Here is a 26,061-nt window from a genome sequence, read left to right as displayed (position 1 = left end):
AAGTCGTGAGTGGTTGTAGCTTCCAGGGAGGCTCCAGAGGCAGCCCAGGAGCGCATTGCTTAGTCCAAGCGGGTGGAAATTGGGCTGTGACACACACACAGCCTTTGCTCACAGCAGGCAATGGAATGGAAGGGTGAGTCCCGGGATGGCAGGCCAAGAAGAGGTCACCAACAATGAATGCCGCTTGCTTTGGCCTGTGGCATCCCATGCAGACCCTGGCCGTCTCCAGGCTTTGGCAGCCTCGTGCCGCAGTGTGGTATTGGTGATCTGGGTATTAGCATCCAGGTGATGCCATAGTTCCTGCCAGCGGTTTGCATCCCGCGGGCAGGTGCCTACAGCTCTCTGCTGCAAGGGGGTAACCATCAGGCTGACCTGCCACAACTGGAATGACCCCTCAGGAAGGTGGGGCCGTGGCTGCAAGGACCTCTGGTTGTGCACACACCTCTCCCACCCCCAGGACTCGATCCTTAGTCAAGTATGAAAGGCTTCTGTGAGTGGCATCTCTACACCGGTCAACCACACAGCCAGTCCTAACCCCTGAGTCACCGTCATCTGAAGATGCAATTTTGATGGTTCCCTAAGGAAGCCAGCCAAAGATACCAGTCTTCCTGTCACTTTGTCTTGAGGAATAAAAATACCAAAATCAGTGATGAAAGTTGTAAAAACTGAATATATCGTGCTGCATCCAATAGTGATGATGACTGATGGATTAGCACAAGAAGAGGCCCTGTTTTGTTGGAAATTGTTGGAAAAACTTAAGAAAATGGTAAGACCACACTTGGAATCCTGCATCCGGTTTTGGTCACCATGATGTGAGACTCTGGAAAGTGCAGAGAAGAAAAACACAAATTATTAAGGGACTGAAGGCTAAAACAGGAAGAAAGGTGGCTGAAATTAGGTATGTCCAGTCTAGAGAAAAGACGGATTAGGGGGGACATGATTGCAGCCTTCCAGTATTTGAGGGGCTGCCACAAAGAAGAGGGGGTCAACCTATTCTCCAAAGCACCTGAAGGCAGAACGAAGCAACGGATGGAAACTAATCAAAGATCCAACCTAAAACTAAGGGGAAACTTCCTGACAAGAATCATCAGTGGAGCAGCCTCCCTCCAGAAGTTGTAGGTACTCCCATCATTGGAGGCTTTTTTTTAAATTAAACCTTTATTAACATTTAAAATCCTAAAATACAAGTTAAAATATATAACAAAAATACATCCGTAATAATTATACAATTCAACATCATTCTGACATACATAATTCTTAACATTGTACATCTATTCCCACATATTCCTACTTAATCAACCTATTTAAACACATTTCGTATCATATTTTATTCTATTCTATACATTCCTTATTTTTAATTTCTATCCATTGATACCAATTTTCCCAAGTTAAATAGTATTCCGAGTCTTCCTTATTATTTAATTCTAAAGTAAGTTTGTCCATTTCTGCATATTTGAAGATTTTCTGGATTATTGCACAGTCTCTTGGTATAGTGGACATTTTCCAGGCTTGTGCAAGTACAATTCTTGCTGCTGTGGTTAATTTCCTTTAATAATCCCCAGAAGAAACAGTTCAGGTTTCAATTCTATATTACAGTGTGTGATTTCTTTTAGCCATTTTTGTATTTTAATCCAAAATTTTTTGGACTTCTGGGCAAAGCCACCATACATGGAAGTAAGTACCTTGTACTTGTTTGCATTTCCAGCAATTAGGTTTTAGGTTGGGGTAGATTTTTGCGAGTCTTGTTGGGGCTAAATGCCACGGATAGAACATTTTATATTGGTTTTCTTTATATGCAGCAGATTTTGTTAATGTATAGTTTTTCTCCCAAATTTTTCCTAATCTTCTAACACAATGTTGTGCCCAGTATTTTTAGCCCATGCTATCATTGATCCCTATTTCTTCTTCTAAATCAAAATTTAATAATTATATATTTTAGATAATTTCTCTTCAGGGCCTGTTAATAATTTATCTAATTGTGTTAATTTCGGTTCAATTCCAAATTCCTCTAATCTTTTTTGTATCTAGATTGCAATTGAAGATACGACCACCAACCCTGACTATTCCCTGTTCTCCTAAGTGTTTATAAATTTCCCCTGGCAACCCATTTGGTCCTGGGGCCTTATTACTTTTTTGTTTCCAACTTGCTTCTTTAATGTCTAATAATGTTATTTCCTTTTCAATATTTCCCTTTCTTCTTCCCTTAATGAAAACCCAGTTCTTCCTTCAAATAGTCACTTATTTTCCCGATCTGTCTCTTCCTGTCTATAAAGCCTCTCAAAGAATTCTTGTGTGATTTCTTTTTTCTTCTCCATATTACTTTCCACAATTCCATTTTCATCCTGTAGTTGGTGTATTACTCTTTTCTCTCTCTCCTTTTTTAATTGATAAGCCAGCTACCTCCCTGGCTTATTTGCATGCTCAAAGTAATTTTGTTTTGCAAATTTTATATTTCTTGCCAATTCTTTTTGGTCCAAAATATTCAATTTATGCTTGCCTAGGGCCATTTTGTTTTTAATTTGTTCATCCCCCAGATCTGTTTGTAGTTGATTTTCTAATTTTTTAATTTCCTAGGACAAAATGTTATGTTCTCTCCACTTATCTTTATTTTATTTTATTTTATTTGCAATCTATGATATTGTAATCCCCCTTAAAGATGCTTTCATAGTGTTCCAAAGATTTTGTAATGAGGTGTGGTGTTTTTTGTTGTCTCTAAAAAATAACTCCAATTCTTTTAGAATCTTTTGAATATATTCTTTTTCTTTTAAAATTTGTGGATTCAATGTCCATCTGTCTTTCTTTCTTTTTTGCCCTTTCCATATTATTTTGAGAGGATTATGATTGGTCCAGGTATTTGGCATAATCTCTACAGTTGCAACATATTTAACTAAATCTCCAAAAAAAAAATCATGGAGAAATTAAATTAGATTTAAAATTAGAAATGGGAGAGATGAAGACAAGAGTTACACAAATTGGACGATAGAATGGGCGCAATTCAAGAAGTGATCCAGAAAAATGAGGAGAGAATAAAAACTATTGAAAATAGAATTGAGCAAAGTGAGAAAAATCTAAAAATGGTAGATCGGAAAATGTCAGGGATGAATAAGGAATTATTTATTTATTTATTTATTTATTTATTTATTTATTTATCGTATTTGTATACCGCCCTATCTCCCAAGGGACTCAGGGCGGTTCACAGGCAAGTAAAAAAGTACATATAAATACAGAATAAAATATCAATTAAAAAACTTATTCTACACAGCCAAATAATTAAAAAGAACAATATAAATAATAAAACCTATTAAAACCAATATAAATTTAAAATCTAGTCCAGTCCTGCGCAGATGAATAAATATGTTTTAAGCTCGCGGCGGAAGGTTCGGAGATCCGGAAGTTGTCGATATATTTGGAGATGGATCGGGCTTCCTTTTTTCTGAGGTTCCAAAATGTCATGGAGACAAAAGAAGAGGATCTAGGGATACTGATGGCAGGGTTAATTACAGACGCACTGCAAAGGGACAAGGGAGAGATTATAAATGAATTGGACGATTTATACAGGTCTATACGAGTTATGCTAGATGCCACAACATGCCCATTCTATCTAACTGAAATTAATATCATTAAATGTGAATGGTCTAAATTCACCATCCAAAAGAAGACGTGTATTTTCTAAATTAGTTAAAGAACAAGTAGATATTGCGTGCCTCCAGGAGGTGCGCATCCAAAAACAAGATGAAAAGTATTTACAATGTAACAAATTGGGGAAACTTTATTCAACATTGGCAGAAGAAGAAAAAAGAGGGGTGACAGTAAACATTAAAGAGGGGATAATAGCTAAACAAATATATACAGATACAAGAGGTAGAATGTTGATAATGATGTAGAGCTGATGTAGTTCCCATCTTCAAAAAAGGAAAAAAAACAGATCCAGGAAACTACAGACCTATCAGTCTGACCCCAATACCGGGGAAGATTCTGGAAAAGATAATCAAGCAACGAATCACCGAACACCTAGAAGCAAACAAAGTAATAACCAAAAGCCAACATGGGTTTGTCAAAAACAGATCATGCCAGACTAATCTTATCGCATTCTTTGACAAAATGACAAAATTAGTAGACCAGAGGAATGCTGTCGATATAATTTACTTGGACTTCAGTAAAGCATTTGATAAAGTAGACCATAACCTACTACTAGATAAAGTAGAAAAATGTGGGTTAGACAGCACCACCACCAGATGGATTCGTAATTGGCTGACCAACCGCACTCAACGTGTAGTCCTCAACGGGACTTCCGGGTGGCTCCACCTCTTCGCTGAGCCCTAATTAAAGGGGCTCCGCACTGAACATCGTAAAAGCCAGGAAAAGCCGGCTTTAATCTTTTTCTCTGGATGAAAGAGGAAAGATAAGAGCAGCAGGAAATGTTGGTAGACCTCCCCAGAGGCTTTGTTTTAATTAAGCAGAGCTCAAGGGTCGACGGTCCCATAAATATTCCTGCCCTCCGACTTCAGTGCGTGCCTGCAAAAGCAGGAAAAGAAGAAAGTGTCCATCTCTGCTAATTGTCTTATCTTTATGGATCTCTTTAAGCAGACGGAATGAGTGCCAGCGGACAATTATTGGATTGCAAGTATTTTTGACTTCCTGACTTCTACCTTCTAAAAAAGAGAATTTTTTTTTTCCTTTGTTCTAATTGACTCTTAAAGATGGCGCCTGAACGGGAGTGAAGTGACGAATGGAATTTTAAACAGTCTGTCCAACTAAGAAGATAAGAAATGTTATGTGGATTTTAATGAAGTGAACTGAGCTCTCCTATACTTAAAGGGAAAAGAGAAGTTTCTAGACTTATATTTTGTGAATTTTAAAACTGAAATGGCTACTAAACCACCTAAGACTGGGGGCAGAAGGGTTCTGAACCAGCTTTAGAAGATCTGATTAAAGAGCAAGGAAAGTGTCTGAAGAAAGGTTTAAGGAGATTATGGATAATAATGAGAAAATAAGAGAAGAAATAAAAGAGAATAATAAAAAATAAGAGAAGATATCTGATGGCTTTTCAAGGTTTGGCAAAAGACTGGAGGTGGTGGAGGACGAGGTGCAAGAAATTGTTCAGTCAAATCAACAAATAGAAAATAGAATGGGGGGAATGCAAATCAAATTGGATAAAAATGAAGATCAAGTGGTGGTGATGCAGTATAGAATGATGGAAGGAGCTCTGAGAATTAGAGGTTTGAATGAGGACAAAGGGGAAGATTTAAAAAAAATTTTATCAGAAGCTCTGGCTGAATTTATTGAACTTGATCCACAAGAGGTTGCTTATCAAATTGACAAAATTTATAGAGTTAATTCTTGGATTGCTAGGCAAAAGAAACTTCCTAGAGACATTGTGGTTTATTTTTTGAAAAGAACAGTGAGGAATCAAATTTTGCAAGTTGCTTTTCAGAAAAACTTGAAAATAGGGAACAGGAGTTGAAGGTTTTGAAAGAGATTCCTCCCAAGATGTTAAGGGATAGAAAGGACTTTACATTTTTACACAAGAACTTAAGAAATACCAGATTGAATTTAGATGGGAGGTTCAAGTTGGCTTGACAGTGTATTATCAGGCAAGGAGATATCGTATTGACACAGTGCTTAAGGCCAAAGATTTTCTTTCTACAGTGCTGAAATGTGAAATAGAAATAATAGAAAAAGAATTCAAGAGACTCAAATGGGTGTGGAAGCTGAGGTGATTCCAGTGATGTTACCATCAGAGGAACAACCACAAGAACAAAGACTGACGAGGGAGCCCTTAAGCGTAAAGAAAAGGAGCAACAAACTCAAAGTAAAGTTCAGGATTCTGCTACAGAAGCGGTGGGAGGAGCACGGCCGAAGATACGGGAGGACGATCTTCAGTTGATTGCCCAAAGGCTTCAGCAGCCCAGTAATGGCAAATAAAATCTTGACTTGGAATGTCAATGGTTTGAACTCAGCTCAGAAGAGAAGAAAATATTTCATTATTTGAAACAATTTAAAATGATGTTATTTGCTTACAAGAAACGATATTAAATTATCAGATCAAAAGTACCTAATAAACTCAAAGTTAGGTAAACATTTTGTTGCTTCAGCTTTGGAGAAAAACATGGCATAGTGGTTTATTTGAGAAAAGATATACCAGCCAAGTTAATAGAGGCAGATATTTATGGAAGATATATTGCTATTGAACTTACAATAGAAACAAAAGGACTCTCTTGCTTGGTATATATGCACCCAATCAGCAACAAGAAAAATTTTATAGAATGTTATATGATAAGTTGATCTATGGGATTATAAATCGTATTATATTGGGAGATTGGAATGGAGTAATAGATACACGAAAGGACAAGAGAATTTCTTCCAAGAAGATACCTGCACATGCAAAGCTGCCTAAATCCTTTTTGATATGATAGAAGATTTTGAGTTAAGAGATGTATGGAGACTGCGAATTTGGAGGAAAGAGACTATACTTTTTCTCTGATAGGCATCAATCCTTCTCACGTATTGATTTTATTTTAATTTCTAATGATTTGCTTTTTAGGGTGAAGAAAACTAAGATATTTCCAAGATGTTTGTCTGATCATAGTCCTGTTTGGATGGAATTGCAATATGGAAAAGAGGGTAGAAGAACTTGGAGATTAAATGAAAATTTGTTTAGATATCAGGATAATGTAAATCAATGTAAAAAGCAGATGAAAGAATTTTTTGATTATAATTTGAATAATGAAACATCGATAGAAATGGTTTGGGACTGCAGTAAAGCTTTTATGAGAGGTGTATTAATATATCTTAATAATAGACAGAGAAATAAGCAACAAAGACAGCGTAGGTATTTAGAAGAGGAAATTTATAAGAAACAACAATTATTAATACATAACCACATGATCAAAAACTTAAAGATGCAATAAAGTTACTACAGAATCAATTTAATATGATAATGGCTGATCAGGTGGCAACAAATATACAATATGCCAAACATAATACTTTTGTAATGCAAATAGACCTGGTAGGTGGTTAGCATACACTTTAAGGAAAAGACAAAAACAACGTACTATAGAAAAAATAGAATAAAAAGGTAAAGAGAGATATCAACAGGATAAAATTAAAAAAGCTCTTTTAGAATATTATACAAATTTATATCTTAAAGATAATATATTGAATAGGGAAATTGATAATTATTTGAAGGAATATAAGGTTAAAAATTTAACTTTAGAACAAACGGATGAATTGAATCGGCCTATAACCTCGGAAGAAATTATTTTGGTAATTAAACAATTAAAAATGGGGAAAACTCCTGGTACGGATGGGCTCACAGTTAGTTATTATAGGAATTTACAGGATGAGATGTTAGGTCCACTTAAGGAATTATTTAATCAGATACAACTAGGAGAATTCCCCCCTCATGGAGAACCTCTTTTATTTCATTGATACCAAAAGAGGAACAGGATTGTTCTAAACCTGGGAATTATAGGCCAATCTCACTTTTAAATAATGATTATAAGATCTTTGTTAAAATAATAGCTAATAGATTAATGTTGATTCTGCAGCGAAGAATTCATAATGATCAATCTGGATTTATAAAAGGGAGACAGATGAGGAATAATGTTAGGCAGATTGTTAATTTACTGGAGTACTTAGAAAAGAAAAATTTTATTCCAGCAGCATTTATTTTTCTCGATGCAGAGAAAGCTTTTGATCGATTGCATTGGGATTTTTTATTTAAATTAATAGAAAAGATGCAATTTGGAGATGGTTTTTTAAGAATAATTAGGGCAATTTATGGAGAGCAAACAGCACAGATTATAATCAATGGTAGCTTAACAGAACCTTTTAAGATTGCGAAAGGAACAAGACAGGGATGTCCTTTATCACCATTATTGTTTATTTTAACTCTAGAACCATTATTGGATAAAATACGAGAAGTAAAGGAGATAGAGGGAATTAGAGTTAGACAGTATGAATATAAGTTAAGAGCTTTTGCAGATGATTTGGTGATTACTTTAACAAACCCTATAAATTCTAGTAAATCTTTGTTGGAAATAATTGATCAATATGGGAATGTCTCAGGGTTTAAGGTAAATCAGAAAAAGACAAAAGTGATAATAAAAAATATGGCCAGACAACAGAAAGAAAAACTAGAGGAAGTAACAGGATTTGAAATTGTAAAGAAGGTTAAGTACTTAGGGGTTTATATTACGTCATCAAATGTGAAATTGTATAAGAATAACTATGAGGTTTTATGGCAAAAAGTTCAGAAGGAGTTGATTGTTTGGAAAAAATTGCAATTATCTTTGCTGGGGAGAATTGCTGCTATTAAAATGAATGTTTTACCTAGATTTTTATTCCTCTTTCAGATGATACCAATAATTAAGAAAGATAAGAATCTTGAGGAATGGCAGAAGGGAATTAACAAATTTATATGGGAAGGTAAAAAAGCTAGGGTTAAAATGAAAATAATTCAAGATTCTCGGAAAGGGAGGTTTAAAATGCCTAATTTTAAATTATATTATGAAGCAGCTGCTCTCTCTGCAATAAGTGATTGGTTTAATTTAACAGAGGACAGAATTTTGAATATAGAAGGTTATGATTTGTTATATGGATGGCATGCATATTTAATTTATGACAAAAAAGTGGATAAGGCCTTTAAAAATCATGTGCTAAGAAATGCCCTTCTGCGTGTTTGGAAACAATACTCTTATAAACGAAATTATAAGGTTCCTATATGGGCAAGTCCTAGACATACAGTAGAAAATATAAACATAGAACAGAATCAGGAAATGATTACATATAAAGATCTTTTGTATACTGACAGAGGTAATTTGCAGTTAAAATCTCTGCAAGTATTAAGAGAGGAAGGGAAAAATTATACTTGGTTTCAATATGAGCAACTACGTGCTAGATGGAAGGAAGATCAGAAAATTGGTATAGAGCAGAACAAGGGAAATTTGGTAAAGCAAATTAGAAATCAGTCTCAGGAGCATTTAAAGAGATTGTATAATGTGTCACTTGAAATAGATTCTGAAAGGGACTTGGTAAAGGACTGTATGATAAAGTGAGCACAAAATTTTCAGGAGCCAATATTATTGGAAACGTGGGAAAAATTTGGGTTAGAAATGTTAAATTCACGCAGGCACAGAATCTGAGGGAAAAATTTTTATAAAATGTTTTATAGATGGCATCTAGATCCTAAAAATTATCGTATGTATCCAGAAATGCAAGCAAAATGTTGGAGATGTAATTGTGATGACGCTACATATTTTCACATTTGGTGGACTTGTAAGGACATAAAGGCCTTTTGGATAAAAATTTGGTGGATTTTACAAAATGTTCTGAAAAGAAGATAAAGTTCCTGCAATTTTTCTTGTTGGGAATTATTACGGATTGTACAGTAATTGAGACTAAATTGATTTTAAATCTAATAACTGCAGCAAGATTACTAATAGGACAATATTGGAAGAAAAAGAAGTACCAACAATACAAGAATGGATATTGAAAGTTGCCAATTTGGCTGAGATGGCGAAGATATCAGCCTTTTGAAAGACAATACGCAAGAAAGATACTTAAAGGAATGGAAAAATGGATTGACTATATTCAACGTAGATATCAGACTAAGAGTTATCAGACTGTTTTGAATGATTATGATGTATTATTTTGATTGCTTTGGGGAAGTTAGGAATTGATGATTGTAGGGTATAATTAAGTTGGGACGAAAATTTTTAGCATATGTTTGTTTTATTTTAACTATACCTTGTGCTCGTTCCGGGAAGTCGGGGAGGGGTTGTGAAGGAGGGGAGGGGGGAAAGGGGAAAAATTTTGTAAAACTTTTGAATTAAAAAAAAAAACGTGTAGTCCTCAACGGAACTACATCCACATGGAGGAAGTATGCAGTGGAGTACCCCAAGGCTCTGTTTTAGGCCCAGTACTCTTCAACATCTTCATCAATGACTTGGACGAGGGATAGATGGGGAACTCATCAAATTTGCAGATGACACCAAGCTGGCAGGAATAGCCAACACTCCAGAAGATAGGCTCAAGTTACAGAAAGATCTTGACAGACTTGAACATTGGGCGCTATCTAACAAAATGAAATTCAACAGTGAAAAAGTAAGGTTCTACATTTAGGCCAAAAACAAAATGCACCAGTACCGTATATGTGGTACCTTCCTCAATAGTAGTACCTGTGAGAGGGATCTTGGAGTCCTAGTGGATAACCATCTAGATATGAGCCAGCAGTGTGCAGCAGCTGTTAAAAAGCCAACACAGTTCTGGGCTGCATAAACAGAGGATAGAATCAAGATCACGTGAAGTGTTAGTGCCACTTTATAATGCCTTGGTAAGGCCACACTTGGAATATTGCATCCAGTTTTGGTCGCCACGATGTAAAAGATGTTGAGACTCTAGAAAGAGTGCAGAGAAGAGCAACAAAGATGATTAGGGACTGGAGGATAAAACATATGAAGAACGGTTGCAGGAACTGGGTATGTCTAGTTTAACAAAAGAAGGACTAGGGGAGACATGATAGCTGTGTTCCAATATCTTAGGGCTGCCACAAAGAAGAGAGTCAGGCTGTTCACCAAAGCACCTGAGGGTAGAACAAGAAGCAATGGGTGGAAACTGGTCAAAGAAAGAAGCAACTTAGAACTAAGGAGAAATTTCCTGACAGTTAGAACAATTAATAAGTGGAACGACTTGCCTTCAGAAGTTGTGAATGCTCCAACACTGGAAATTTTTAAGAAAATGTTGGATAACCATCTGACTGAGATGGTATAGGGTTTCCTGCCTGGGCAGGGGGTTGGACTAGAAGGCCTCCAAGGTCCCTTCCAACTCTGATGTTATGTTATGTTATGTTATGATTTTTTTTCATATTTTCCTGGAGTTTTACCATTGTTTCTTGTATTGTCATCAGGATAGCTTGCATCACCTGTATATTTGGAGCGGTGTTCAATTTTTCAGTGGTTAACATTCCTTCAATTAATCCGGTTGCTTCTTCGCCGCTCTTCCAAGCTCGGCTAAAGCCACTGCTTGCATTATGCCTGCTATACTGTCTTTTCTCCTCACTTCCCTTTTCTTTGGCCAGCGCGTCACACCTCCAGGTCTGCCATTAAGGCAAGCTTCTTCCACTAGGATTCCAAGATCCCTCTCACAGTTACTACTATTGAGCAAGGTACCACATATACGGTACCTGTGCATTTTGGTTTTTTTTTGATGTCAGGGTAGTTAAAATCTCCCATTACTACTGTAATGTGCTTCCTACATACCTTAGTTAGCTGACTAGCAAAAAGTTCATCTACTTCCTCTGTTTGGTTGGGTGGCCTATAGTATATGCCTATGGCAATATCATTTTCCCTCCCTTTAATATTGACCCAAACGCATTCAAGATAATTTTCATCATTGTTGTGCTCTTATTTCTGTAGAGATGTAGTTATTTCTTATATATAGTGCAACTCCACCTCCTCTTTTATTTGGTCTATTTCTTTTAAATAATTTATATCCCTCTAGCTGTAGTTTCCATTTGTGGGTTTCATCCCACCAAGTTTCCGTAATGGCAACAATATCATATTTGCCCTCATTTACATTTCTAATTCACCCTGTTTATTCCTCATACTCTGTGCATTGGTGTATAGACATTTGAGTCCATTTTGATTGACCTTGTGTTTACTGTCTACATAACCTGTGTTGTGCCTGACTGCCCTTATTTTCTTGCCTCCTATTTGATTAGTGCACATGGTATTGCACTCACTATTAAATGCTTGGTTTTGCTTGACGGCAGGGCTGATAATCTTACCCACACAGACATCTATGTTACATGCACTGATAACCCTATTAATTTTGGATTGCTGGGGACAGAAATGTTCTGTATCAATTCTCTGTCCCCGCTGTTCAGTTTAAATGTTTATTGAAAAAATCTGTGAATTTATTGCTAAGTAACTCAGTCCCTTTCTTTGATGGATGCAGTTTTGGAAGACAATTTTCTTTTCTGTACATCTCTTTTGTACAGTTTTTCATTGGACCAGTTGCAGACATCATGACTAATAAAACCAAAGTTGGACTAGTTGATTTCCAATGTCCCTCCCCACTCTTGAAACTATTCCAAGAAGGGGACACAAAAGACAAAATTAATCGGGTAGTTATGGGCAGGCATCCCCCAAAAGGAAGCAAGATTAATTTTGGCATCTCGGGAGCAAGGGCTACCAACCAGAGGCATGGAATGGAGGTTTCATCAGGACTCAAGGCTTTGGGAAAGAGATGAAGCAGCAGATCAGTCAGTCGCTCAGACCTTCTGTAAACCACATAATGGCCACTACAATCCTTTGCCTTCCATCAAAGGAAATTGGAATGTCTGAGATTCCCAACCCACGTATTCATAAAATAACATTATTAAAATAATTAGGTTAAAATTTGATGCGTGCATACAAACTGATTACCATCTAAAATGCCTCAGATTTGCTATAATCAGAAGAGTTGCTATAATCAGCTGCCAATAGCCAGGGACAACAGATCTGAGAAAGAATGGAAAAAATGACAAATCTCACAATGAGAATGGATAAACTATGCAGATCTTGCCAAGCCATCCCTGCAATTATTGGCACATTAGGCTGAAGAGCTAAATATTTTGGTCACTTCAATTGTAGATTTCTGAAAACACTCTTATCTTGCTGGCTGTAATATCTATGGTTGCCCATTTCAATTACTCTGGATGGCTAAAAATATATTTCCAGTTAAAATATTAAAAAACATTTTAAAAATAATAAAAAGGCCAAACCAATAAACACACCAAAAGCATCCAAATTAAATGACCGTGATTAAATAATGCCGAGATTCCTGTTTTAGGAACGTACGTCAAAGGTGTGACCGCTTTATGCGGTTCTTTGAGGATTAGAAACACAACGACAAAAACAACACCCACAATAATTGGGCCACGAGGTGCAATTTCCCCAAAGAGGCAGAAAGAATTCGGCAGCCTCTATTTCGGAGGCGGCGAGGTCAACCGAGGGCTCCGTCGGACGCTCCCGGGGCCTCCCAAGCGCTTGACTCAGAGGAAGCCGGCCAGGACCCACAATTAGCGGGCTCGCAACGACCCAGCAGCGCGAGGCGGCCCCCGAGGTCTCCGCCGGGCCGGACGGGATTCCTGGCGAGCCAGCCACGGGGCGGAAGCGGCTCCCTCGCGGGGCCCTTTGGCCTCCCGGCCTTTCCAGGGCCAAATCCTGCGGCAGGAGGAGCCGCGCCCCTGGCCGCGAGCGAGCGAGCAGCGCTTTGGCCGGCCCCGCTGCAGGAGCCCCGTCCGGAACCCGCCTCCGACGCCCGAAAAGCAGCGCTTCCTCTCCTGCCCCGGCCGGGGGGAAATGGGCGGAGGTCTCGGGAAGGCCGAGCTGGCAAATGCCCTCCGCCCACCAGCGGGCTTGCATCGCCTCTCAGCAGCTCCGCTTCTCCGTTTTGCCAAAGCGAGATCCCCGCCGCGCGCGCCCGCGCGCAGACACACCTACCGCATCCACGGGGCCTCCGCTGCTTTAATGGTTCCTTTAGCCGAGGCGAGGCCAGACCGGGCTCCCTTGCAGAGCTTATCTCTAGCAGGCGCTTGTGGCGGTGGGGTGGGCTGCGTGTGTGTTTGCACGGGGTCAACAGGCTGGAAGGAAATCCCGGTTGTGTCCTCAAGGGACAGCAGCCCTTTCCAGCATCTCTTTTCTCCAGAGGAGTCCCCAAGTCCCCCCCAATTGCCCCCAAAAGCGTGGACGGCTTCTCGTGAAACCAGCCCTCCTGGGAAGAAACGAGAAGAGTGCAGGCTACACCCCAAAGAGAAGGCATGGCCGTTGGCTGTTTCATAATCACTGCTGTTGAATGCAGGCGGTTGAGAAGGTCTCCAGGCACCTTGGTTGGTGGGATGGTGGAGCTTGGCTGGGTGGGCCTCGTGGTCACCTGTTGCAAGCTTAGAAGGTGCCAAAGCCGGTGGTCGTCGCAGGCAGAGCCCAGAGCTGCAAAGGCCGCCCTGCGCCAGCCACCTCTTCCTCCTCCTCTGGGCCCCTGTGGAGCAGCAGCCCTGCCCTTCCCTCCTTGCCGCCTGCCCTGGTCCAAGGTGGGCTTCCCCAATGAAGACCCATCAGGAGGGAAGGCAGCTTTTCAAAGGGGCCACTTCTGCAGCTACAAAGACTAGAAACCTGCCAGACTTCCTCCCTGTATGCTCCACGTGCTGCTTTTGCTGTTTTTTTTTAATTGAAAAAGTTTTACAAAAACAAAAAAAAAGGAAGATATATTGCAATTTTGCTGATGTTTGACTCCCGTGAACACCGTTTCACGCAGAGTAGTGAGCATTTCAAGGGCAGCATCTGTGACTTCGATTCCCCCCCCCCTCAGAGTCAGAACCCTACAGAACAACACTTCTCTACGTGTGGCTGATGAGCCCAGGTCACGTCAATATGCCATCCCTGATTTACCATTCCGGCTGCTGGTCTTGGCTGCTGCTACACCCAATTCTCTCTCCCAACCCCCTGAAGCAAAACCCTCTCCCTCAGCACAGCTGCCTTGTGTTAAACCCCCACCCCCACACTTACTAGGGACCGTATCCTGGAGGTACCTAGCTGGTTCTCTAGGGAACACCATCAGTGCTAGAAGGAGGGGGGGGTTTGCTCTCATTATGTTACAACACTGATAATATTTCCTAGTTTGGTAGTGAAAGGTCTAAGAAAACCACCCAGCTCAGAGAGCACCAAGGACCCCACAATTCCTGGTTTATTCCCAGGTCAGACGTTGCCCCCCTTCATTGGCTTCTTTTCCGGAAAATGCTGCTGCGGGGTGGGGGGAGGTGGGAGAGGCCTGCAGGGTGAAGCAGAGGATGCTGCAGACTCCCGGCAGAAGTGGGGGGACGGACCGATTCCTGCTGCATGTTGCTGATGGCTAAAGGTCCACAGCAGGCTGGAAATGGAGGCTGGCATCCCTGGCCAGCCCAGGGGAATGGTGCAGCAGGTGCCCAAATGGAAGACACTGACATAAACTTGTAGTTTTTTATAAATAAATATATTTTACATCTATATTTACAGCAGGCAAGATAGGCACATCATTACATCATCAGGTAAATCTTCAAGGTAAATCACAGAACAGCATTTAGAGCACAGAGAAGAAAAAAGGTGGGGGGGAGGAAATTCCCCCTTTACCCCCCACAGCAACCAATCACAGCAGATTACCTCATGCAGAAGCCCGCACTCTCCAACCAATCAGCTACAGCTCACTGTTCTGGCTCATTGTAGACTTTACTGTTCCAGCCACCAAATTAAAATACCCTAAGAGGAGGCTGGAGAGTTCTCCCCGGGCTTTCTTGATAGGGAAGAAATTGCGCCCCCCTTTTTTATTACTAATCATATAATTTCTGTTTATGTTTCCCTGGCTGTTCTTGCCTCTGCCACGCGTCTTGTCTGTTGGGATGGGGCCCAAGAGATCAGCCCCCTCTTCCCTGTGCTTTGGGGTCACCTCAGGAGAAGGAGCAGGGCAGCGTGTCAGCTGGTAGAAGAATTTGGCTTGATGAATCAATTTTGCCACCTTCTGAAGTTCACCCATCTGTCTGAAGTGCTGCACGCAGGGTTTCCTTAGGCTCAAAGACGCCGTTCTCTGTGCCTCTGATATATGATTTATATTGATATATTGACCATCATTTGTGTTGTAAATGTTGTACCTTGATGAACGTATCTTTTCTTTTATGTACACTGAGAGCATATGCACCAAGACAAATTCCTTGTGCGTCCAATCACACTTGGCCAATAAAAAATTCTATTCTATTCTATTCTCTCCAGGATCCCCTTTCCGAATTGTAATTCTTCTGCCAACCTGCGCCCAGCAGGGGCAAAGGGATTACAGTGCAGATCGGGGCCTTGAGAGCAGGTAGGACTCCAGGGCTGAGCCTCTCCTCCTCTTTTCCAGCTGGGAATCCAGTTTCAGTCCATTTGGTTCAGCTCCTGGACGGGTTTCTTTGCTGGGAATGATCCTTTATGGGTCCCACAGGGGAAGGCGCCACCCGTCCTCCCTGCAGCTGCCTCACTTCCTGAGAACTGCCAAGGGGATTCTTCCTGGATGTGGGGGCTTCTGCTAGTATCACGCATGCTGAAGCCGTCTTTGATCACGGTTCCAGATAAGATCAACGTGGCTGGTGGCTCATGGGGTGGGGGCAGAGGCCGGGGGGGGCTGCAGGGGATCTGCTAGCTTTGCAGCCAATGAGCAATAGTCTGGACCCGCTCAGATTCTCACTGCTTTGGGGCTCAATTCTCCACAGAAACAGCCAAGCTTTGATTGGGCTACTGCAATTCCTGGGCTATGGATTTCAGTGGGGGAAAGGCAACATAGGAGAGATCCTGTCGGGTGGGAAGAAAGTGGGGGCAGTGGTCAAAAGTTCCAAAAAGCCCCCCAAAACCAGACGAGCAGAGAGTGAAGCAAAAGAAAGGAAAGAGAAAAGCTTTGGAACTCTTCCCACCCCTTGCAGCCGCAGGGTCTGAGGGCCATCGTGTTTCATTCCTGTGGAAACGTTGCATCTCCACTCTCTGGGTTTCTGCAGAGGGATGTGTATCAAGTTCTGCAGGCTGCCTATAGGGTGAGAGTGGCTAAAACCCCCTTCTCCCCCACCCCCAGCACCAGGCCCTCCTAGCCTGGGTGCTGCACCCTGTCCCACAAGAGACCGGCCTTTTGTGCCAACCAGTTGCAAAGATGTTTACTCAAGTGGTTGAACAAAGATCATGAACAAAAAGTCATCAGCTCCAGGAAGCGCCTTCCTGCATACAAGGGACGGAGGGGCAGGGCCACCCCAACCCCGCTGAACCTCTCTGAAATTTGGAAGCTTTGGAGCTCCAAGAGCTCAGGGAAGGAGTTCCTACATGACTGAAAAGGGCCACAAATGAAGAACAGCCCAGGAACGGTCTGCTCAAACGCAGTAAACTATTAATATTTGAGGCCTTTCAGTTTCTTGGAAACAATTCAAGTTCTGCTGAAACATTCAGTTCTATACATGCCTGATGCAGGATGTGTAATCTGTGTGGTGAGATTTTTATCTTGGGAGGCTGACAACGTTTGAGTAAATAGTTACGAAACTCAAGTTGCGCCTTGTGAAAAAAATACTGATTCGATGGGTTCCTGTTCCCCAGCCCAAAGTCTGCACCGGCCCTTCAATAGTCAACGTCACCCAGACACATAATGGGTCATGGGGGCCACATCCACTCCCCCCCCGCATGTCCCCCCCGGCCTGACCTTGTGCCAGGCTCAACTGTTTTCCTGCAGCCCTTCCTAGGAGGGCCGAGAGGAGAGGCTGACCAAGAGGTCCAGGTACTTGGGCAGAGAACTCCAGAGTCGCCCTGATGGTCCCCGTTGACCAGAACCATACTCTCTTCCACCATCTGCAGCATCCAGAGATCGGAGTCGTTGACTTCTTCGGCACCTGCAACCTTGAAGGGCTCCCCAGCCAGCCCCTCGGCCTTCACAGATGGCCTGGCTTGGCTCTGGAGAAGTAACTGCTCCCTCTCGCTCCGACAGGAAGAGGCCCTGGACAGCTTCCCCTCCCCGGATCAAGGACATGAGTCACGGTGAGTCCTTCCATGTAGGGCTGCCTGGTCACTCATCTGGCTCCACCTCCGAAGACACAAGGAGTTGCAGTCCAATAGGCAAGTGGTCAGAGCAGGTGGCCAGCTGGGTGAAAAAGAAGACCTTCTCCACCGACTGCAACGAAAGAGGGGACACAGCAGCAGAAGGACTGAGCAGCAGAGCAAGAAGGGACCATGAAGGGACTGAGAGCAAAGAGTCCGAACTGCTTGGCCCTGAATCCAGGATAATTTCAAGTGGTCCGAAGGCTGCCTGAGCCAACCTTCTGCTCAGATTCAACAGGTGGAGGCATCTTCCATCCATTTCCAGAGCCATCTGTTTGCAGCCTCCTACTCTTCTATGGCACAACTTACTCCGAACATAAGCCAAGCCTACTGGTTTCCCCAGCTGTCCTGGCTGGAGCCTCAGCAGCCCCCATCCTCCTGCAGCCCTTCCCCAGAGACCCCCCACTCTCCTTGGCAGCTTCCACAGAGCTGCCTTGCAAAGGGGGAAGGCCATGTAGGGAAGGGGGCTTCCTGCTTTGTTCTCCTCCTTCTGGAAGGAGGGGAAATCTCCCGGGTGGGATCACTGCTATTATGAAGACCCCCACCTACCCCTAAGGGCTTGTGGAGGCTGAGGGGATGGAGAGAACTACCTAAGAGAGAGGGAGGGCCGCTCATTGCCTCAGTCTTGGGGAGGGGGAGAAGTCAGCACAGTTGCCAGGAGGCTCTGCGTGCTGTGGGGGGTGGGACGTTCTTGTTCAGGGCAAACTTTGGGCAGGTTTACTACCAGCATCAAATTGACCATTTTGGAGTTCACGGGTGTTGCCAACCTCCCCGTGACCCAGGAAAAGTGATTGGGGGTGGGATCATGGATCTGCTCAATCCCCAAAAACCAGATACACCTAAGAGAGAACCTGATTGACCACAGGTGGAGGAAATGCAAATGCCACCGCACCTGCAGTCACCTGGAAGATTCTTTCCCAAAGCCAAGAGCAGGAAGTCATCATGAAGAGGGAGCTTAATTGTGCTGCCTTGCACCAGACTTTCTTTGCCACAGGGCAGAGGTTGGCCCACGGGGGACCAGCTACCTGGACTCAATCCTCGACAAGAGGGAAGGTGGCCCCCTCCTCACAGCCCACCCGATTCAGCTTGGCATAAATGATGCTATGGACACGGACACTTTACCTATCTTAGCAAAGAGGCTGGCTAGGTTTTTTTGGGGGGGGGGCTTCTGAATTCCTATCCTTCTGTTCCCACCCATACAGGTCTTTGGCCGGTGGAAAACCAAGGGGAGAGGGATGGAGGTCAAGCACAGCAACCAAAATAACCTGGGAGGAACAGACCTGGACATGCGGCAGACCCCAGGAAACCCCCAATCTTGTCTGCCAATCTTGTCTGCCAGTGGACCCAGACTGGGGGTTCTCTGGACAGGAAAGACCCTCCAAGGACAAGCAAATGCTGCCTCGCGTGGGAGGCCGTAACTCTGAGGAACTGGCATTGCCCTTACTTGGCAGGGACGGAGGGAGGGTGGGTGGCTCTGCTATCGGTGGGACAAGTGTCCCACAGAGCGAGTGGGCTAAACAGGCGTCCTGGGGCTCCACAGAGAAAGCAACTGCCAAGCACACAAAGAGGGCAGAGAAGGGGGTACCCTCCGCCCTCCCTAGAGAATCGGTGCTCTGCACAATGATTTTGTGTCTTGTGGGGCCCCTGAGAACTGCAAGGCGAGCAGAGCAGACCAACCCCAGGAAGCCATGGGGCCCATTTCCTGGAGGAGGCAAAGAGAGGGCAAGGCTGGTTGTGGGCATGGAACGGCTGGCAAGAAGGCGGGCTTTCTGCTCCTTGCTAGGCCCGGTCTGGCCTCGCCACAAGCCTGCCCCCCAAAGAGCCAGATGCCAAAGTCAGTGCCAATTCCAGCAGGGGGGCCTTTCTATGGGGCAGCTTTGCCAGGCCCTGCTGCTCATAGTGGCCCAGCTTCTATTCCCGAGGTCCTTGGGCCTTGGTCCAGCTCTGGGCACCCTCTTCCCTTACCTGCTTCCTGCCCTTCATTTTCCTTCAGCCCTCCGACTGCTGTAGGGGCTCACCTGGTCCAGAGGTACGCAGGGGGGTGGACATCGCGTGCCCAGGTGAGAAGGCAGCTCCGGGGGCTTCTTGTTTGGCATGAACCCTGGGAGGCCATGAGTCCAGCCTCTTCTGGCAGCCCTGTTACCCATCCACCCCCACCTCTGCCACCCCACTTCAGGCCTCATTGCTGGCTCCCCCAGTGAGCTCTTCCACTTCCCGAGGATGCCTCCCCTTCCCCCGCCCCGCCCTTGGTGGCTGCTCATGGCCAGCTCAGCCTTCCCTTTTTTGTCTCCCCCCATCATCAGACCCAGCTGCCCGGATCTGCCTCACCTCTGCAAAGCCGGGTCTGGGGGGCGGGAGGGGTCCATCTTTGGCCTCTCCTCAGCCCCCTGACCCCCGCCAATTCTGCCCTGACCACCACAGCTTCCCCAGAGTGGGCATCTACCCTGCCTGGCCCCCTCCTGAATCCTGTCCCCACCTCTACAGCCCAGAAGACCAGGAGAGGCCTCTGGAGGCTCAGCTCCCCCTCCTCAGCCATTTTGGCCCAGCAGGGAAGGCTGTCCAGGCTTCCTCAACTGACCAAATACTCCCAGGCCACTCACGGTCTTCAGGTGCCCCGGGCCCAAGTGTTGCCGGTAAAGAGTGTAATCAATGCGCCGCCCTTTGTGCCAGGTTGCCGAGAGGTTGGCGCTGCCGTTGGCCTGGAGGGGGCCTGCCAGGTACTTCCTGCGCTCCTCTGGATTCTCCAGAGTCCTGGAAGGCAACAGAGAGCCTTTGTGGGGGTGGGCTGGGCAGCCTTAAGAAGTCTAAGAACTAAATAAAATTTGGGACCATCTAGTTCAATCTGCTGCAGGATGAAGTATCCGGTGCCTACTTGAAGACATCTGGTGAAGGAGAACTCACCACTTCATGTGGCAGGCTGTTCCACTGGCTAATGGCTTCTATGATTGGGAGGTGCCTTCTCTTCTGTAACCTAATTCTCCCTTGTGGTTTCTGCTCACTGGCTCAGGTCCTGCCTTTCGGGACAGTGGCATAGACATGGGGCAGCTCTCCAGGTAGTTGAAGGCTGAGACCCATATCTTCCCTTCTTTGTCCCAGAGTTAAGGCCTTTCAGACTTGCCACCCCTTGGCAGCCCTGCCCCCCACCTCCACCCTCTGGCCTAGACTTGGGCCTCCCATTTCTTCTACCAACACGTCTCCCCTTCCAGCTGCACCTGACCAGCTCAGACGCCTTCCTGCTCTAAGGGTCAGTCATGTCTTCCCCAAGGACAGAAGCAGCCCCTCCAGCCAGGGGTCAACCAGCCTCCATCCTTGGACCCCCTATTTCTGCCCCCAGAGATTCCAGGACGGGCACCAGACCTCTCACCTCTTCAGGTTCTCTGGGGTGGCCACAGCTTCGTCATAGATGTGCATCAAGTTCATCAGCGTCCCTGTGAAGGGGAGGACAGTCCTACTGGCCTCTTGTCCACAATGGGGCCCTTCCCTCCCTGCCCAACTCCTCCCCTCCAGTCACACACACACACACACACACACCCCGGGCCCTGGGCAAAAGGGAACAGCCCAGCCAGCGCAGGCATTCTGCCAGGGTCAGAGAGGCCACTGAGCCGGGGGTCACCCACCGATGGCCCAAGGCTGATCCTGGCGAGGACCGATGCGGCAGGGGTCCGTGTACCGGCTGAAGATCTCGTGGCCTTGTTCCATCTCATCACCTAAGGAGAAAGAGGGGCCTGAGACAGCCAAGCGAGGGGGGAGACCCCTCCCCCACTCCATGCTCTGCATCTCCCTCCAGGACACCCACCTGGAGAGCAGGTGTCGAAATTGAGGTCCCCACAGAAGATGTCAAAGGCCACCACGTCCCCCGGCTGCCCATGGCTGTCTTGGAAGAGCTGCACCCAGAGCAGAGAGAGGCTCAGCTGCTCATGACGGATGGGCCCGTCGCCTGTGGGAGGGGGAGGGCAGCCACGTCAGCCCAGGGGGCTCCCCTGTGCACTCTGCTTCTGGCACATGGGCACCACCCGAGTGGGTGCAGGGAGCCCCCTGGCTTGGGAGACTGCCCAGCAGGCCAAGAGAGCCTCCCCCCCAGTGTGCCCCCCTCACCCTCTCCTCAAGCAGACAAGAGTGGGACGGCAAGCGGGGAGTCGCCTTTGGAGGAAGAGGGAGACCCAGAAACGTCCACAGCAAGGAATCCTTTTCTCTGCTTCGCTTCCAGGCTTCCTCTGCCCTCAAAGGCTGACGGCCATTGTGCTGTGAGAAGACACTGGACAGCCATCATAGGATAGAGATGACCCACAGAGATCATCTAGTCCACCACATCTCTGACAAGGGACCATCGAACCTCTATCCGGAGCCCTCCATGGAAGGCAAACACAGTGCCGGTTGAGAGACTGCAGAGGTTCAGCACATCTGGCCTGAACCTCTTTCCTTCTACTTTGGACCAAGAGGGACTCCTCCTTGTAGAGAGTGGTCCTTGCTGTCCAGCTCTTCCTGCCTTGGCAGCCCCTGGGGCTCTCCAGATGCAGCACATTGCCCCTGGAAGGCTTTGCTTCTGCCCCACCGGCATCTGTTCCCACCTTGCCCCCCCTTACCTTCGGGGGCCTGCAGGTGGGTGCAGTTCAGGTATCCAACGACCCTTCGCCCCTGGCAAGCTCCCAGCTGCACCTGAGCGGGCAAAGCAGGAACACAGGTGAGCCTCTGTGGATGGGGGTGGGAGAAGCTTTCTGAGAGGAGCTGCCCCCTCAGGTTGGGGAGTCCAGGGAGATACCCGCAACCTTGCTAGGGGCCACCAGTGGGGCTCCACCAAGCCTAGGTCATCAGGGCCACTTAGAGACCATTGGTCCAGGCCCGGATCATCGAGTCAGTCTCATGGCTGTGGACTCAGTCTGTGGTCCCAAAGATCTGGGGAGCCCTGCAGGAGGTGGCCCCTACCCTCTGCTTTAAGCAGGCATGAGAGATTGGCCACAATATGGATAGGAGGATGGTCAATGGCCGCCAGGCAGCATTTAAGCCTATGGTTGAAGCCCCAGGGGCCCCGCCCTGGGAGCCACATGGTGGCAGGGTCCCATTCATGCCCCTCCATTGCCCAAGGAGGCCCTGGCTGGCTCACCTGAGCACACAGCAGGCCCTTGGCGCTCAGGGCATCCTCGCCAGTGGCGTTGGGGTAACAGTGGAACTCCACTGCCAAGAGAGGGTAGCGGCTGGCCAGGAAGAGCCCACTGTTCAGCAGCTTCAGAGCGGAGCAGGCCTGCAGACCATAGGTGCCCACGTCATAGATGATGTGCTCAAACTGGGGGCCCAAGAACCGACACAGGTGGGCAGAGGCCCGGAGGTCAAAGACCTCCTGTAGGCACAGGATATCCAGGTTTGGAGGGAAGCAGTCACAAATCTCAGAGGGACCGTTGGACTCCCTTGCCACGGCCCCCAAGTCCTCCATGAGGGGCAGCTCCACGGTCACTACAGCGTCGCCCTGGGGGTGGCTCAGGACACCGCCAGGGGGCCCTAGCAGCCCATGTGGAATTGCCAGGCCTTTGTGGGCACCAGAGGGGGAATGGGGCATGGAGCATTGTGCCGCTTGCGCCAGGGTCTGGCCGATGTGCCTGGCTCGCCATTGTGTCCGCCAGAGGTTGCTGAATTTGGCCAGCCCCTCAGGGAGCAGGCAGACGTTCCCGCTGAGCAGGCCGAGGGTCCTGGCCTGGCCAGGAAGCGCCCAGGCTTCGGGAGGGGCTCTGCCGGGGGTGTGCTGGTAGGCGAAGGGGCGCCGGGAGCCCTGCAGGGGCAGCCAGAGCAGGAGGGCCAGCAGCGAGACGGGGCTGTAGAGCAGCAGTAGCAACAGCAGCAGCGGCCCCCGGACAGCCATCTCCAGCCCGTGGGGCGCGCAGCCGGGCTTCTCCCCCGTGGTCCGCTGCAGGGCCAGCACTTCGCTCGCTAACCAATAGCCGGGGAACAGCAGGGCCCTCGCGGTCGTGTCCAGGCCCCCCAGGACGCGGCTGGAGTAAGGCGACTCCCGGAGGCCCATGGTAGGAGGGCGGCGGGGTGACTCCCGGAGTGCCTAGAGATGCTGCCCCAGACGCCTCCGGTGCGCTGGGCTGCCGGGCTTCGGGCAGGCGCTGAGCAAATGGAGAGAGAGCGAGAGGGGCGCGTCAGGTTCGCAGGCAGCCCGGATTGCGCCTCTCGCCCGCAGCACAGTTGGAGAGGCTCGCCTAACTTTTGGGAGGAGCCGCAGGACCGGGGGAGACGGAGGTCCGAAATCCCCGCGCCGAGCTCCGCACTGGCCGCTGCGCCCTTCCACCCGCCGACTCACCTGAGCGACCCAACCGCGCTAAGCGCCTCCTGCCTCTCACCGCGGCCACTCGGCGCGGGAAGCGCTGCGGGCGGGGTTGGGAGCTGCGGCGCTCGGCCGGTCTGAGGGGGGGAAGGAGCGGCAGGTCCCCTCTACTTGGGCTGAGGGGCCGCGGCAAGACGGGACAAGTGGGCTTTGGGCGACAAGGGCGGGGGGCTTCAGACTGCGGCGCGCGGCGCGGACGGTCCTGCCTAGCTCGGCTGCCGGCATCAGAACGGCCCGGTGCCACTTCTCTCGAGGCTGCAGCCGCCCTGCCCTTCCTCTGGTGGACCTCGAGGGGCAGCGGGGAAGAGGCTTAAATGCTGTCAGGCGATTCTTAGCCCCCACCCCACTGACGTGCTTTCTAGAGCCGGAGCTGCGGGTGCTGAAACGAGGACCCAACGGGCAGGGACCGGGAGGAGCTCTTGGCCAGCGCTGGCTGATGAAGGAAGAGGTGAATTGGCTGGTTTTATTCTTAGCCTACCTTTCAGGGATGTTGTGTAGGGAAATAAAAGATGCCCTACAGATTTCTTGCTGAGTGGCGGCGGCGGCAGCGGCAGCGGTGGCGAAGTCAACCTCAGCTTCTGCTTTTCTTGGCCGCCTTTTCAGATGTGGCTTTTCCGCCTCTCCTACAACTGAGAGTCAGGGGTCCCAAGTCACTCCGCTGGGTCCTGCCTAAAACGGGGCTAGAACTCACAGTCGCCTGGCTTCGCAACCCCTTGACCGATTGCTGTCTTTTCCTGCTGCGTGGTGGTGGCCACCTTGACTCCCGGGGACTCCCAGGGCAAGATTTTCGGGAAAGTCCTCAAGGGAACGACTTGCACATCGTCCCAGTTTCAACTGGGCTGGGGTCTAGGGACTGGCCTCATGCAGGACCAGAAACTTGAATGGGAAATGTCCCGGCCTCCCTATGGCAAAGTGAGGCTGGTTTGTGTTCTCAAGGAGAGGAAAGAATCCCAACCAGGACACGGGGGGAACAAGATGAGAGGAAAAGGACCCCGGAACATCCCCAGAATGTCACTGGCTCCAGGGCGACCCCGGGACCTGTGTCGGGAGACCCCTCTGCCTGGCCAAAAGTCTTTTTCCTGCCTCCTTCCCCCGGCCCCCCTTTTGCTCCTAGAGCGACCGTAAGTCCCAGAGCCGCGGTTTCGCAGCCCTCACCTCTGCCGGTGCCTGGCCGGAGCATCCACGGGGTTCCTCCTCATGGCCGGAGCGGTCGGGGAACTGAGGCCCCGCTGGCCTGCAGAAGTACCTGCCGGCGGTCATGTGCTCCGCATAACTGAGCTGCCCGTCATACCTCCCCAGGATTGCCATCCACCCGCTGAGCAAGGCAGGTCGATCCGGCTTGCAAATTGCCTGCGACCAGGCAGCTGACTAACAGGTCTTGCCTCGCTGGCTGCCCGGCCGATTATAGATTAACTTCCGCGCAGCCAATAAATGGCGCTGGCCCCGGGACCAAAGTCTAAGCGAGAGCTGGGAGCGAGGGAGGGGCAGACCCAGCGGACCCTGGCCCGAGGGTCACTTCCAGGAGAAAGTTTCTGCCGGGGGCAGGGGAGAAGACGGGGAGGGCTGTCCTCCGGATGCAGGCTTATGCGTGAACATGCACGTTGCTCTGCCTGCTTGCCACAGGTCCAGGGGGAAAGCCCAGGTGGAGCCTTGGGGGAGGGGGCTCACCTCCTGCTCTGGCACCCTTTAGGCCACCCCCTCCTCCCTAGGGGGTCTTTATGCTCTCACTGGTGGCTTCCATCTCCCCCACTCCCTCCCTCCCCTTCCCAGAAGCAGACAATATCCCTTGCTGGGTTGCCTGGAAGAAAGCACATTGCACCTGTCGGTTCGACTTTGCTAGTGTTGCTTGCCAGCTAAAGTTGCCAAGGAAGCCTTGTGGCTCCCCAAGTGTGTCCTGTGAAGTTCAAGGGTAGAATTGCCAGAGGTCCAGTTTCTGGCAGAACCAGTAAATCCAGTGGCCCTTCTGGGGTGGCTGCCTCCCCTGAAAAGGTCCTGTTCCTCACCCCTGAAAGGCTGCCTTGTGCCCAGCCTCGGTGCATGATTCCTTGGTGGTAGCCAGTGTACCATCTTCCCCCGGGCATCTCACTCTCTTCATTGCTTGCACTAATGAGGGTAATTTAACATCCT

At 47.5% G+C, this 26,061-nt stretch overlaps 2 protein-coding genes across 2 annotated transcripts; both read right to left on the bottom strand.

The window, feature by feature from the left end:
* Positions 1–1,847: 1,847 nt before the first annotated feature.
* Positions 1,848–15,549, bottom strand: LOC131194114 (uncharacterized). Its single transcript, XM_058174750.1, has 4 exons — positions 15,390–15,549; positions 13,488–14,064; positions 12,429–12,503; positions 1,848–3,508 (listed from the first exon to the last, which is right to left on the bottom strand). The coding sequence occupies exons 1-4, from the start codon at positions 15,547–15,549 to the stop codon at positions 3,319–3,321; spliced, it is 1,002 nt and encodes a 333-aa protein (XP_058030733.1). The 3' UTR covers positions 1,848–3,318.
* LOC131196358 (sphingomyelin phosphodiesterase 5-like) lies at positions 14,997–25,406 on the bottom strand. The gene is made up of 9 exons (XM_058179100.1): positions 25,090–25,406; positions 24,413–24,563; positions 22,717–23,716; positions 22,199–22,271; positions 21,412–21,552; positions 21,233–21,322; positions 20,980–21,043; positions 20,216–20,366; positions 14,997–17,688 (listed from the first exon to the last, which is right to left on the bottom strand). Exons 3-9 carry the CDS (start codon positions 23,623–23,625, stop codon positions 17,584–17,586), a joined length of 1,533 nt encoding a protein of 510 aa, XP_058035083.1. The 5' UTR covers positions 23,626–23,716; positions 24,413–24,563; positions 25,090–25,406; the 3' UTR covers positions 14,997–17,583.
* Between the last annotated feature and the right edge of the window lie 655 nt (positions 25,407–26,061).

This window comes from Ahaetulla prasina, chromosome 3, assembly GCF_028640845.1.
Source record: "Ahaetulla prasina isolate Xishuangbanna chromosome 3, ASM2864084v1, whole genome shotgun sequence".
In the NCBI taxonomy this organism is placed as follows: Eukaryota; Metazoa; Chordata; class Lepidosauria; order Squamata; family Colubridae; genus Ahaetulla; species Ahaetulla prasina.
This window is presented reverse-complemented; position numbering and strand designations above follow the sequence as displayed.

Coding starts and splice junctions, on each gene's coding strand:
- LOC131194114 (XM_058174750.1), bottom strand. CDS start 15,549: ATGGGTGAACTTCAGAAGGTGGCAAAATTGATTCATCAAGCCAAATTC. Junction 14,065..15,389: donor AGACAAGACGCGTGGCAGAG/GCAAGAACAGCC, acceptor ACCTTGGACCAG/GGCAGGCGGCAAGGAGGGAA. Junction 3,509..12,428: donor AATCTGAGGCATTTTAGATG/GTAATCAGTTTG, acceptor GTCCCTTTGCAG/TGCGTCTGTAATTAACCCTG.
- LOC131196358 (XM_058179100.1), bottom strand. CDS start 23,625: ATGGGCCTCCGGGAGTCGCCTTACTCCAGCCGCGTCCTGGGGGGCCTG. Junction 22,272..22,716: donor AGGGCCTGCTGTGTGCTCAG/GTGAGCCAGCCA, acceptor TTGCCCGCTCAG/GTGCAGCTGGGAGCTTGCCA. Junction 17,689..20,215: donor GCCCGGGGCACCTGAAGACC/GTGAGTGGCCTG, acceptor CTTTCGTTGCAG/TCGGTGGAGAAGGTCTTCTT.